The 15,991-nt window shown below is 30.3% G+C and overlaps 1 protein-coding gene across 1 annotated transcript; it reads right to left on the bottom strand.

Moving 5' to 3' along the window:
- Nucleotides 1–2,103: 2,103 nt before the first annotated feature.
- LOC112506296 lies at nucleotides 2,104–2,568 on the bottom strand. Its single transcript, XM_025110305.1, has one exon. It carries the CDS (start codon nucleotides 2,566–2,568, stop codon nucleotides 2,104–2,106), a length of 465 nt encoding a protein of 154 aa, XP_024966073.1.
- Nucleotides 2,569–15,991: the final 13,423 nt, after the last annotated feature.

The raw sequence follows: 15,991 nt of genomic DNA, 5'->3' as shown, positions 1-15,991 counted from the left end.
CCGGGACCGGTTATGGCCGGTTATGAGAAATGTAAGGACCGATTGGGACCGGCCCGGGACCGGTTTTTGGCCATCTCTAGTCCCGGTCCCACGAAACTACCAAAAACCTCAACCGGTCCCGATTTTCGGTCCCATAACCGGTCCTTACCGGTCCCGGTCCCGGGCCGGTCCTTTGTCGGTCCCGGTCCCGGGCCAGGCCGGGCCGATTTGGCCATCTCTAGTCTACAGCAACTTCAAAGACCAAAATGAAGAGTACACGGATGCATGGATCATTAAATCAGATAAAGTCGCACATTAAAGCTAGCAAGCAATGTTTAATGCAATGATGGCTATAAAAAAATCATCCTTGCCATATGTTGCAACTTGTTTCAAAAAAACTTTTGAGCTCCAAAATTAGCGTTACAATATGAAGGACTATCTGAGTATTTCAGATCTGAAAGAGTACCTTCTTCTTTCACTTTTTCATCTATTAGCAAATTGTCACCAGTCAGATTATTTAGGATCAGATCTTACCTTCCTAACTTCCGCGACAAATCTATAATTCTTGCTTTAATACAAAATATAGAATTAAAAGTGAAAATTTGTTGTGTTTGTATTCTACCCCATCTACAAACACATCATGTGTAATTCATTACTTTTCAGGACAACAATCTATTGAATTGTATGATATTCATGTTGTTAGGCATTTTATACATGTGATGTTTTGTATATTGGAGTTGAATACTTTTGGAGTTATTTAGCATGTTCAAACCATTGACAAAAGAGGAGTTAATAGCAGGCGGGCAAACAAAGCGAGTTTCTGGCGATATGTGATTTCTAAAGAGCAGACACTAAGATTGTTGAGCATTGAGGTGAAACCCAGAGGGGTCGGCACTAAGGTCAACACTAAATCTATGGACTGTAACTACATTGGAGGTCAGTTGGCACTAAGACAAGAGGTCTTGAGGTTCAACACGACAACAAGTTAGATGTGGCCTAATTTGTTTTCTGTCACATCAAATGGAAACGGCCAAACAGGTTCCCCTGTCATTGAAAAATGTGTTTGGGGTTGGATTATAGTGATTAACTATGGTTTTGAAAGGATGTCGAGTGTTACATAAACATGTTATTTGTGTTTTTTCAAAATAGAGTCTTGGTGTTGCATAACGCGTTTTACTAACAAAACAAGTCGTTATTTGAAAAACAATATTTTATCCAAATTATCATGGAGTTGTGGTTTAAAATGTTTAAACTCCCGAGGCTTTAACCTCTAAGCCTAACATTTTTTCTTGTCGACATGTGCATCAAGTTCTAGTGTGAGCGGTACTGCCGACACTTGGAATGAGTTGAATGGTAAATAGATCCACATGAAAGACTTAGCTCTTTAGGACGTCTTTCATACCTTGGAGATAACGATTGTTATGTGGGTTTTATAACATCCATTCCTAACCAAGATCTTGTGTAAGGTTCAGTTTCTAAAGTCGTTGGCTTTAAACCTTAAATTATCTATATAAGTATTTGATGTTGACTTTGGGGAAGAAACTTATACTATTTTTTATGTTTATCAAAAGTTTTAAGCTATTCGCTCTTTTCCAGAATTTAGGGTGTTACAACTTGGTATCAGAACATAAGTTTAATAGATTTAGAGGAGGTTTGTTTACCTGTTAATGGTTCCATTAAGTGAAAAATATTTGATTCGGTTAGAGGTGAAGATTGTTTGGTGATCTCATTAAAACCTCTAGGGGCGTGCAGAAAGTCATATGATCCTAACCACAAAGGTGGTGCCTAATTGGTTTGAGCTTGACTCCAAAGGTCAAAAATACAAGAAGGTCTCAGGTTCAAATCCAAACAGAAATAAAAATTCCCTTGTGGCCACGGATGTTCAAATGCGGTGACTCCGGACTGCGTACAAAGCAGATGGTCTTTCTGAGATTAGTCGACTCGTATAGCGGGTTGGATATCTAGGTTAATAAAAAAAAGGGATAAATAATGTATTAATTTAGAAAAAATTCATTGATATTTTGTACCTTTTTTTGTGACATTGAAAATAAAGAAATGGCTGCTTCTCGGATCGTTACAAATACAATAAAAACGTTAACGTATGACGTAGTGCCACGTAATGCATCATCCAAGCTTTTTCAACGCCAGCTGGAAATTGGCCTCATGGTTTGCCTTTGCATTCCTATTGCTTTTCTGCCGCCTACTAAATGACACCGCACCGCCATTCCTCCTCGTTTCTGAACTTTTGTCGAGCGCCGAGCTGGCTGTAATGGCCAACGAACAGAGTTCTTGCAAAGAGAAGGGTTTGTTTGACTTTGAGATCGGCATCAAGAAGTAGATTTGACCCGGCTGGAGCTCTTCGTCGGCGGCCATGTGAGGCACGTGACAGTTGATGAACATGGTCTCGCAGTTGCAGAGGAAGAAAGCGTTTGACTGGTCGGAGATCACGTTGCTGGCTCTGATTGGCTGCCGGAATTCTTGTAACCTCCCGTCGCCGGAGTGGATCACCTTTGCCGTTGATGATGGCCCGTTGCTGATCAATAATCTTCCTTGATTTCTTCTGTACTGAACCGATGCACATATACCCATATGGATGAAGGGATGATTGTGTTTTTCTGTATTAATTTATTTCGGATTTTAATTTTTCCGGCCGACGAAGCACAGCGTTGCACAACCGTGAACTTGAAATTCCGATGTTGCAAAATATTTGGGTTAGATTGGTGTTGACTGGTGAGTTCGAGGAGGGGTGGTGAGATGTATATACATACACACCCACATATATATAGCGCATAGATGATGGAGGAGTGTGTGAGATCTACAAGTGATTTCTATTTTGGATTATTATATTTTCATCATTTTAAAATAAAAAATATTCATAAAATAATTATAAATTAGATGCTTTTACAGTGTGAGGATCAAGTTCAAAATATTGTGTGACATGTGGTATAGTTACGATGTCAAGTCTTAAGTCTTGAAAGTCCCGACGAGGTCATGATGTTTTTCAAGACTTGATTTATGATGACAAATCTCTATATCATTTATAAAATAATATACTGAAACATACGTTTTCTGTCGTTACTCAATAAATCAAATAATAATAAGCAATCTAAGTCATATATTAAAAACTAACAAATACCGTGCCTCAGACATTACGTGGCATGAGACGCAAGTTTTAAGTCATGACGTACCATAACGGCTGTTGCGGCGAGTTTTTTTTTCAAACATTGGTGAGGATAGGTAAGATTACTAAGATTAACAATTTTTCAACGAAGCTTTTGAATAAGAAAATGTTGGTTTCATAAAATACGAGAATGAAAACATGAAAATTGAAAAAAAAAATGAAATACAAACACGAACCAGATTATTTTTTTGAAAAAATGTGAATAAAAAATAAATATTTAAATTGTTACCAAAAATATTGTCATACCATTAATCTGGTTTGATAATGTGAGACTCTAACATATAACATATAGTTTTGATTGGTTTGATACATAATTATTTTTCTAAAGTGATTAATTTGTAATTATTTCATTTTACAGACCCAAACCATAACATTTTGTAAATAACAAGGACAAAAAATGTAATTATTCTAAAATTTTGTTTAGAAGGAGATCAACTAGTGAAAAATACAGGTGTCAAATCCCATATGGTTTACACCATATCTAAAAAAATGAGGACAACTGATCAATACGACCAAGATTGCGTGAAAACTCGTCCGTGCAATAACTGGTCAATACAATCACTCGGGACGTGTTATAAATTACATACGATTTGCTATGGAAATCATATATAATTTAAAAAACACTTGTTACATTTTTGGTAAGTTGATTGTTTTATCGTTTTGACCTGTCTCTGTTTTTTAGTAAGGCATCTGATTTGATGTAGATGAGAATCAGATTTTTATTAATAATCAATAATAAAATAAATTGCATAAAGAAATATTTAAAAAAATATTATTATAATAAAAAGTGTTTGTTTATGTTTTTGGGAAAAAAAGTAACAAGGAGACAACCTAGAGATCCAATTAAAATAATCCAAAACATTAAGCTGTTATATAATCAATTAAGGCTTAAATACAAATAATAATCATAATAATTTATTATTAAATTAAATTTCCTCTTTTTCTACTATATAATTTTGTATAAAATATCAAAATTAAAAAAATATATATCTATACTATATTATAAAGCATTTGACAAAAACTCTTAAAAACATTTTTTATGCATGAAGTACTGTTTATTAAAAAATATATATCTATACTATATTATAAAGCATTTGACAAAAACTCTTAAAAACATTTTTTATGCATGAAGTACTGTTTATTAAAAAATATATATCTATACTATATTACTTAAAAATCAAGATTACAAGTAAATTGTGGCGTAAGTACAACTTATTAAAGCTTTATATTTGAATTCGTGTAACTAACTGTAGATAAACAATCAAATAAAGGATAAACATCTCATTTTAAATATAAAAATCTAAAATATAATTAGGATAATCATTGAGTTCTAATAAAACACTTAATTATTATATTTATAACAAAATTATATTATTAAACCAAATATAAATTACTTCGTGATTAAATCTAAATTAAATTATAATAAGAAAATTGAACTAAAAAATTACACACAAATAGAAATTCTAAATAGTTAATTTGATATTAATATCGATATATTATTGTCAAATTTTTATGATATCTTCAAAATCATATTTTATTCCAAAATAAGAAAATAATCGTTTTTTCAAAATCACATAAGACCATATTATAACATCGACTGAGATAAATAATAAAATGAAATATTAAAATCAAGATATATCTCGCTGCATTGCACGAGTACCCTTCTAATATATATATATATTTATAAATATATAAAACAACAAAATTAGATTATATGAAATGGCAAAATACTTGCTATTTTAGTAAAAAAATAAGTGTGATATAATTGGTTGAACATTTGAAGAGATGAGAGTTGGGTCAAATGATGGTAATATGAAACATTTGACCACTGATGCTTAAACAAGTGTTGTTTCTAAGTGATATCAACGGCCAAATTATTCCACCTCTTTATTCCTCAAAGACTGCTAAATTAACCCACTTTCCCCTCAAATTCTATTAAAAAAAAGTAATTAAAAAGGAAGGATATTCCACAAATAAATAATAATAAAAATGGATCTAGATTTTAAAAATAAAAAAATTTAAAATCTATTTTCAAAAACCGTGAGTATTTAAAATCTTGGTTTTGGAGAATGTGTTGGTGCTCACAAATCTCACGCTCGATCTATGTGAAATAGGTTGTCCCTAATGGATTCCCGACGTTTACGACAGACGTACCCAACTTTCGTCTTGTTTATCATTGATGTAAGATTTGCCCGATATGTTGTAAACACCCCTCTTCCTTTAATCAGAGACTCATCATCCTTGACGAGGTTTTCCCCACCATTCAAATGGAAAAAATGATCAACTCTAAGGTCTCGTTTGATTTGGAGGATTAGATTAGATTTCGAATTGAATCCCATTCCAATCCCGTGTTTGGTTTGAAAATTTTCTCGGATTTGAAATCCTATAAACATAGGATTTTGTAGAATTTGTATGCAATAATGTTTTAAAATATTTAAAACATTTGTTTTGTAATAATCAATTAATAATATGATAATTTAATTTATTTTATAATTTGTTTTTATAAATTATTTATAAAAAATAGAATTCAATTCAATTCAATTCCAAATCCAAATCCCTCCAAGTTCAAATTGTTCAACAAAATCCGAAACCTTCAAAATCATTCCATCAAATCAAACACCCCCTAAAATTTCTAATACTATTTGCAACATCCCAAAACTCACAACACCCATTTATCCAGATAGACAAATTTATCCGGACAAACAAATTTATCCATACAGGACTTAATAAAAAAATTTGGTAAACAACCCCTTATAAAACAGTCTATTAGAACGCTTATTTATTGGTGACGTCCTATAAAACCAATTTTATTATAGTGGGTAGAGGAATCTCAATTTTTACCTATGTGGAACAGAATGTTAAATAAAAAATCAAATATAAATCCTAACAATTAAAAGTAATTAGAAAAATTGTAATATTGTTCATACATAACTACTCATGAGCTACACAAGCTTTGTATTTTTCCCCTTATATTAATCAAAATAAGGGAGATTTTACATTACTAAATATAGAATCGTGTCCAATATGGGTTATATTTTATATGCACTTTAAAGAAAAACTTTATGAATACGATCAATTTTAGATGTACCATAAATGTCATCTAATAGCAATCACGTTTGAAAATTCAATATGATCCGATCAAATTTGATGTCTTTTACTTTGCAAAAAAAACTGATTATGATAAATGATGACATAAGTCGTTTCATAACAGATGAACTGACGGTTTGTCCACTTGTTTTGTTGGATCTTTCAAAAAGTAATTCAACAACTTATTTAGGTTATATTTGAAAAATTAATTGATAACTATAGTTTAATTGGCTGGTAAATTACTAATTGTTTGTTGAAACTTTAGATATTGTCTAATAAACTAGATGGTAACTGATAAATTAGTCATGTTTAACCAAATGATCTTTGATCTAGCGGTATGTAAGTCATTGGCCTCCTAGGAGCTTAAGGGTTCAAACCTCACCAAATATGAGAAATGTATATTTGTTTTATTTATTGTATATAAATATTATATACTTTTAAAAAAATTAGTTATGTTTAACATAAACTAAATTTAAAATGCAAAATGCCCTAAAAGACTAAAGTTTTTATTTATTAATTTTTTTATCGTTTGTGTAAAATATATAAAACATAATTGATTTTTAGAAAAACAAACCATATAGCTTACTGAAACACTACTTGACGTATATTTTAATAAACTATGTAATTCTTTCTCAATCGATGCTTTTTCAATAAGCTGAAAAAATAAGCTTATTTATGGTAGCCAAACATTGTCTTAGTAATCCTTAAAAATTAAAAGCTATACAGTACGTTGAAAATTGTTAATTTCGCCAATGCAGTTTTAAATTAGAGTTTTTGTAAATTTATTGTTGTAGTTTACTTTTTTTTTATGATTAACCTGGATATCCGACCCGCTATGTGCGCCGAGTAATCCCAGGGCGACCATCTGCTTTACAAATAGCCCGGAGTCACCGCATTTAAACCTCCGTGGCCACAATGAGATTTTTATTACTGCTTGGATTTGAACCTGAGACCTCCTAGTACTTTTGACCTTTGAAGTCAAGCTCAAACCAATCAGAAATCATCCTTATGGTTGTAGTTTACTCTTTAATTAATAGCTAAAAGAAAATAAGTTGAAAAATATTGTTTACAAGATGTTGTTTTGTTTTATACTGAAAATTTTAAATTATTATTTTACTAACATTTTGGTTATTATATATAATATAAATTATTTACAAGTTATTAGTACTTTTTTCAAGAAATATTTACAGTATAACATAATAGATCTTAGGACACGTAAATGTCGTAATATAGTAATGAAACTTCATGTTTATATGACCGAAAATTAGACAATGTAATATAAAAACGTGACAACAAGTTGTTTCGAGAAGTTGACAGCTTAATAGCATAGAAAAATTAAATAGCTCGTTTAACTATTTTACGTATCACTTTTGAAAAGTGTTATATATATATATATATATATATATATATAGAGAGAGAGAGAGAGAGAGAGAGAGAGTTTGTTTCAAATACAACCCGTCACATTTGTACAACCAATACAACCCAATAAATTAAAATATTTATGTAAATGATGAGAGTTCATTTATTATGATTTGAATATTTATGTAAGATGAATATGGTTCATTAATTATGATCAATATTTTATATTAGGAAACAACCAAAACTTCTATGAAATCATATATTAATCAAATTAAATGGACGGTTGAGATTGAGTTGTACAAATGTAAAGGATTGTATAATAACTCATCTCTCTCTCTCTCTCTCTCTCTCTCTCTCTATATATATATATATATATATATATATTAATAGGAAAATTTTCAAAAGTAATAAAAAAAAAGACTAATAGAACAATTTACTTTTAGTGACCAATTAGCTTTTCCAACTTTGTCCATAAAACTTGTTTAGTCACCTAACTTTGGGGCCGTTTATCAAACACTTACCTGGTAAGTGCTTGACGGGAAAATTTAACACTATTATGTACTTAACAGGTAAGATTTTAGTCCACCAAAACGACATAGTATACAACAATTTACCCGGTAAGCGCTTACCATGGTAACAGTCGTCGTCCTCACCTTACGGGGTAAGACTCTTGATCTTTGTCTCGCTCTTACCGGATAAGATTCTTGGTCCTTACTATATTTATCCGGTGAGGTAATGTTACTTGGTAAACGCTTACCCGAGTAAACATTTGGTAAACGGCCCATTTGTCTATAAAACTTGTTAATTCACCTAACTTTTAAATGTATTATTACGTAATTTATTAGGATATTTGGGGGGTAAAAGTCCATTTTATTAGTGTTATGAACGGCTCAAGAGTGAATTAGCCGGAATGGAAAGTGTGTAACAAACACATTTGCTTGATATCACACCCTATTCCCTAGGCTGTGATATTTACAGAACGACAAGAAATATCGAATGCTTTGAAACACTTAAATAATCTGGAATGTCTGATGAAATGAAATAATATCAATTAAGATAGAAGAAAAGATTCTTACCGAATTGAAATAGTTGTTTTACTTTTATAGAACAAGAGATTAATCGAAAGAACATGAGAACTAATTGAAGTAACGAGCCTCACCATATACACTTGTATCTATTACAAACAAATGTATTGGAGTATGTTATGTTACGAGCTCCGAACTAAAGGCACATAGATAAAAAGTTGAAGGAATTAATATAAATAGTCAAAACTGATAAGTGGTTTCATTCTTTAACCATTTTCTGACCCAAAATGACTTTTTAGACAATCCTTACCGATATGTGTAAAGATTGGTTTTCAGCAACAACAACAAAAAAAAAACAAAAGAAAGAATCCTTACGCATATGCGTAAGGTTTTTGAATCGAGGTCATAGTGGAATCCTTGTGCATATGAATAAGGATTTTTTTATTTCCGAAAACCAATCCTTACGCATATGTGACAACTTAGGATCGTTCATGTTCACTCAGACTTTGACTGAATTTATAGGGATCAATTGATAGACATTTTTTTTTTGAGGAAGAGAATCTAGGAATTAGTTCGGGGAAAGAAAAGGACTGCTTTTGAAAAAAAGAAAAAAGGAACTCGCTTAACTGAGAAGAAAAGTTCACAGAAGGTTGAGAAGTCATACGTCTGGTTTAGCCGATTGATAGCCCTGTACTTTGCTAGGCATGAAAGCCTTTTCAAGGGGCACAAAGTCCCCACAGTGGCAGTGCAAGTGCATGCCAACACTATGATCACTTGCAAGTAATAAAGTGGTAAAATACGGAGATTGTTTCCACAGAGATTGAACTACTGAGAATCATAGAATTTCATGAACTTTTTGAGCATGTTTCAGTTTATGATTAAAAGTTAGATTTTTGTTTATAAAGAACTTTAAAAGCCGAAATTAGCGAAATAAACTTAGAAATGAAAGATGGGCATGAGTGCAATATTTCTTAAGATAAAATCGACAATATAACGATCAGAGACTTATGAGATGTTTGTAAAAATTCTGATCTCTTGAAACTGAAAATTTATAAACAGTCCCCACAAAATTCCCACTCTCACCACTCCGAAACTTGTTGATTTAGCTTAACAGAAAAAGAAATAAAATTCATAGTCAAATCTGTTTGTAATATGAATCTCCAATGCTTAATCATTAGCTAAATACATACAAAATTCCTATCTCTATGTAAATATCAAAGGTTTTCTCAAGTTCTTTGTGCATCACTTAATCCGTATTTGAAATTCGCCTATCTCTAGGTTAAAGATTTAATACTAACAATTCAAAGTGATCGGCTTATTCGCGTTGAGTTTTAGTCCCGTCTTAAGTGACCAAATTTACGAAGTGATAAAGAATAACAACACTCAATTATTGCATAAAAATCCTAAGTTAAATTCACACCCACACCCATATAAGTAATTAGCTCATAATAGACATAAGAAGCATAATATAAAACAATAAATTAAACTGAAATATAACTTTCACTAAAATAAAACAAAATCTGTGACCACAATGGTGAGACTGTGGGCAGCAGATTACAATTACAATCTTAATACAAGAAAATTAAATGCTAAACTTAACTTAAGAGATGAAGAGAAAAGAGACTTGAGCTAAATAGTGCTTCAAAGAGATGATATTCAAATAAACCCAATACCTCTTCATATAGGGGAAGAGTGGATAAGGATGAGACACAATACCCAAGAAAGTTAATGTTACTGAAAGTATATTTTCAGAACTCAAGGAGCTATAATGAATTGTTGATCCTCTCTCTCAGTGATTTGATGATAATCCCTTTTTCCTTTCGATATATTTTGTGTTTCTGTACTTTCAGTTCCAGCGATCAATACACTGAGCATGTTCAGTGATCGCTGAAGAACTAGCATTGTAATTCATTCAGAGACAACGATACTTCAAGGAAACAACACTCACACCAAAGATCCTTCAGCAAACGTYGAAGACTGAAACTGAAGATTAGAGACTGGCGCGTACGTGATCTGAAGCGGTATTCAGTGATTACAAACCTGTCTAGCTATGTGTGAAGACTGCTTTAGCTTCARCGAATGATGATGAGACCTTCAGGTCATTCCAGCATTCAGCGATCAAAGGAAGCTTGCTTAGCACGATTGTTGTTGTTTTGTCCTTGCACACACAAAAGGACAAACCCATACCCTTACCAGAGATAGTACGGTACGGAGCCGATTAGTCGACTCTTTGTCCACCATCTTTAGGTAAGGATGTCTGTTCATAAATAGTGTTTTTGTACTATTTACTGTAACAAAGGACAAGCCTTCCTATTAAGGCTTGACACACACTCTAAACCTACCATACTGCATTAAATGAACATTTAATGCACTGGGTATAAATAGAAGTGTTTCTTCTCCATGCAGAGTGCGCGCATCACTCTCTATTCTCATTCTTACTTCAAGCTTTTTTCAGCTTAAGTAAAAGACTCTCTTTTAGCAATATCTTTTCTTGTATTTGCTAACCTTTGTGTGTAACTTAAGATTGTTTAGATAGGTTTCTTATACCTTATCTTTCCGCAAACAATCTTGTAAAATMTGTATTGATCTTCTCTATCAATATATATTTTAAATTTGAAAATTGTGTTTGTATTCACCCCCCCTTCTACAAACTGTTTAGTATTCTTGTAGACCCTTTGGGACCAACAAATATCAATGGAAAACTACAGATAATTAATAATAACTTAAATAGATTTTGTAACATTAACTTTACAAAAATAACCTGTTCACTTGAGTAGTTAAGGTGCTTGGTTATTATAGTTAAGGTCAAAGGTTTGAATCTCGTCCTAAGCAAAATCCGTTTTCTTATAAAATGGGTCAACCTGTGGGTTTTGGGTCGAATATTGACCCGACCGACCCGGTTGGTAACCCGAACGTGACGACAGGCATGGCTGCTTGATTTTAAGTTTTTAAAGCTTGAAAATGACTCGTTTCTTGACTTTTTTTCTTCATTCTTTTTGCAGCAAACCCTTGGTAATATATTTACCAACACTTTAACATAAATGACATAAATTTTCATGAAGAAATGAGTTCCAAAATTTGATTTAAAGTTTAGTTTAAAAAAAAACTCCATAACTTTAAAAAAAACATAAAATCGAACCATGTAAACTCGAATATGAGATATGATGCTACTAAGGTTTGATAGAGTACTTAAAAACAAAGTCATGTACATAAAAATCAAGAGATTTGATCAAGAATCTCATCCAAAATCGGTGAAAAACCGAGATTTTTGATTCCGAAATTCAAACTCAGATTTATCTTTCAAAACTCAACGATTTTACTAGCTACTTGAATGAAAATGATCCTAAGCCAGTGCTTTACAATTTATATGTCAACAGTTTTGGCTTATTAGTTGAAGAAATCGGCCAAATCACGAGTTTTAGGTTGTGAGGTCGTTTTTTACAAACATGGATGTATTATTGGCAAAACAGGCCCCTGATATTTGAAAAAGATGACGTTTATCCCCCGAACTTTTTAACATTTACAATATGACCCCTCATGACATGATAATTTAATTTTTAATCCAATAAAATAAAAAAAATTATTTTATTTTCCTTTTTATCTTTCTTTTCATTATTTTTTTTATTACTTAAGAATTTTACAATTATTTCATTTAATTAATTACATAAATATTTTAACACTTCAAATAAATTTAATAAAAATATATTTAAAGGCTCATATATTTAAAATTTTGGGTTTTACAATCCCCGAGTTGACCGAGGATGGGGGATAGGGATGAAGAATCCCAGATTTATAAACCGTGCATGGGGATACACTATATCCCTAACTTTGAGTATTAATTTGTAAATTTATTTGTACATACACATATATACTAAAGAGTTGTTTGACAATTGTTGAATGGTTTGATGCAGAATGATTAAGTGGTCAGAATGATTAAGAGGCTCTCATGATATAGTATAAAAATGAAATATAATTGTTGGTAGTTGTTTACAATGAAATTAGGGCTCTTAATGATTAAGGGAGACCTAGGATGCAAAATCATTCAGAGGGTTTTAGAACCATTAAGAGACATACTTTCTTTTTGCCAAACAAGATTTAATTTTTAACGATTCAGATGTTGCCTCTTAATAGAACTATTAAGAGGTAAACAAAAAGCTCCCAAGTATAATAATTAAGTGAGAACCCCAATGAGTATATATTATGTATGTATATATATAATCAAATTTTCATGACAAAAATCGTAAAATGAATTATATTATTGATTTCGTTGTTCGTGGGAAACTTTTGTTGATATAACGATGTTATTATATAAAATTTCAAATAATAAGTATTGTAACTGATATATTTGTGATGTTTTCTTATTATTCAGTTAATAAGTATTGTAACTTATAAAATGTGGATTGTGATCCCCCGACACCCCCAATCTCGTTGCCATCTCTACATACTACATTTCAGCTTTTTGGTGCCTCCTCTGATTCTCTTGACGTCCCGATACATGACACCACACACACACATGCAGAATTTTCGAAATTACTAAGCAAATATGAAAAATACTAAATCGTAGTTGAATTATCATAATTCTGACTCAACTTCCTCTTGTTTTTTTTCTCTTTGGTTTTCTAATTTTCCATTACTCAATTCTTATTGTGAAAAACGAAATATGACAGAAGAATTTGCAGTTGTCCAACTAGTCAATGCACTTTGCATCAACAAAACTTAACCAAATACTATGATGTTATAGTTGACATGAAACAGAATTGGAATTTATTTGTAATTTCATATCAGGTTTATATATCTTTGGAGTTGAATACAAACAATGTTAATCATCCTTTAATCAATGGTATTCTATTAATGATGATGATAATGGTAAAAAATAGAATTCAAATAATCAAAACAAGAAAACATACTAATAATGTACACACACATATAGGTGGAGGTTCAAACAAGAACGCCTCCATTTTGTGAGAACGCGAGAACATCCTTATCACATGTGATAATACGTATGAGCGGACCCTGTGATGTGCGGACGATGTGTTCTATGACTTAGGTCACGTCAAAGGTTGTCTGTGTCTATGATTTAGCATCACATGCGATGGTCTTGATGGATTATAGTATCATATCAATAACACCCTTATCACATGTGATAATACTTATGAAGGGGCGTAGTGGTGTAAGGACGACTTGGCCCACAACCAAGATCGCATCGTCCGCGTCTCTGATTTAGTATCACATGTGTATCATATGTGATGAAATAATAGTATCACATGTGATTGTCTATGGTAAAAGAGCGTTCTTGCGTTCTCGTAAAATGAAGGTGTTCTCGTTTGAACCATTTCCTATATATATATACATATAAAATTAATCTAATAATAATGAAAATTAAAAATAAAACAAGGTTAAGAATAATAGTTATAAAATTAAAATTGGTATGAATTTTATAAAAACTAGAAGGGTACTCGTGTAATGCATCGAAACATATCTTGATTTCAGTGTTTTGTTTTGTTTTTTTTATGTCGATATAATACGGTTTTTATGTGGTTTTGTGAAAACGATAATATTTTTATTTTTGAATAAAATATAAATTTAAAAATATTATAAATTTTTGAAAAAAAATATATCGATATCAATATAAAATTAATTTTTTTAAAAGTTCTTGTGTTTTGGTGTAATTTCTTTAATTCAAAATTTTTAATTATAATTTAATTTAGGTTTAATAATATAATATTTATAAAGATAATAATTAAGTATTCTGTTAGAATTTAATGATTATCCTAATTATATTTTAGATTTTTTATATTTAAAATGAGATGTTTATACTGTATTTGCACAATCTATAAGAATTCAAAGATAGAACTTTAATAAGTTGTACTTAAGCACAATCTACTTGTAATCTTGAATTTTAAGTAATATGCATCAATAAACAGTACTTCATGCATAAAAAGTAGTTTTTAAGAGTTTTTATCAAATACTTTATAATACAGTATAGATACAGTTTTTTTCAGTCGGTATAACCTTTTTATCACAATAGTATTAAGTGTTAAATGTATGAAATATCAACTTACTTTCATAAATTTTTTTATTATAGAATTTTTACTTTCATTTTTCTTTATTACAACAATGTACTTTCAAATTATTTTTTATTAAGGCATCGTACTTTGAAAATTTTATCCATTATAGCAATGGGTAATCTATTACCTTTTAAACCAGTTAACCCATACACTTTTTTTTGCTTGCTTGGATACAATGAGGTGAATATCGATTACACATCATTTTGATGACATGATTAAAATAAAATAAAAACCTATTTTCAATTTATGTTTTATTTCTACGATGCAAAAAACATTTATTTCTTTTTTGATTTTTCCTTATTAAATTGCTTATACATTAAATATTCTAGAATAAAATATTTCTTAAATAGATATGATATATTATTTTCGAGATAACTATTTTGTTTGTAAAAAAAAAATACTTTTTATTTTATTTTGTTAAAAAAATACATCTTTTAAAGTTTTTTTAAGATGTCAGCGAGATAAATTGTGATCTATAACTTTTTTAATATTGTGATATTAATGAATAATTAAAAAAGATCTAATTAATTTAATATTTTACATGTCAAGTAAATTTTTTTAAAACAAGTGTGATATATTATTTAAAAGATAATATTTTTTTTTTGGTAAAAAAAGTAAGAATTCTTATTTTCTTTTTTCAAAAAATACATATGTTTTTAAAATGTTAGCAAAATAAATTTGTGTTTTACTAGTTTTTATTAATATTGATATATTAATAAATAATTTAAAAATTTTCCAATTCATTTAACATGTTCATCAAATAATATGCAAAATGTGTAAGTAATAAAATATTAAAAGTAAAAGTACAATGTTGTAATAAGAACCAGTAGATGCTATAAATTAATTTTGAAAATACAATATTGTAATATAAAATGTCACATTAGCTATAGTACATATGAACAACCTATGTAGACAATGAGATAATATGAAAACCTGGTATAATAGATAAATTTAAATCAAAATGAAACCCAATGATATAATAAGTAAAATTTTCAAAGTACAATATTCTAATAAAAATAATTTAAAAATACATTAGTATAATAAATAAAAAACTGAAAATACAATATTATCATAAAGATTTTTATGAAATGATGGTTGTTATTTTAGAAATTATCGTTAATTGATTTGATAGGTTGATTTGAAGGGCCTCCCATCCGATGTAAACATTCCTAGTTTTTAAGGAGGGGGTGAAAGAATGGGTTTGGTAGAGATTGGTCCGACACGCAAACATGTAATTAATTCGGTTAAGTCAAGTACGTATGTGGTCCATAACCAAGAATTTTGAGCAACTT

The sequence above is a fragment of the Cynara cardunculus genome (assembly GCF_001531365.2).
Source record: "Cynara cardunculus var. scolymus isolate 2C chromosome LG 2, CcrdV1, whole genome shotgun sequence".
NCBI classification, from domain to species: Eukaryota; Viridiplantae; Streptophyta; class Magnoliopsida; order Asterales; family Asteraceae; genus Cynara; species Cynara cardunculus.
Note: the sequence above shows the minus strand (reverse complement) of the source record. Positions and strands in the feature narration are given on the sequence as shown.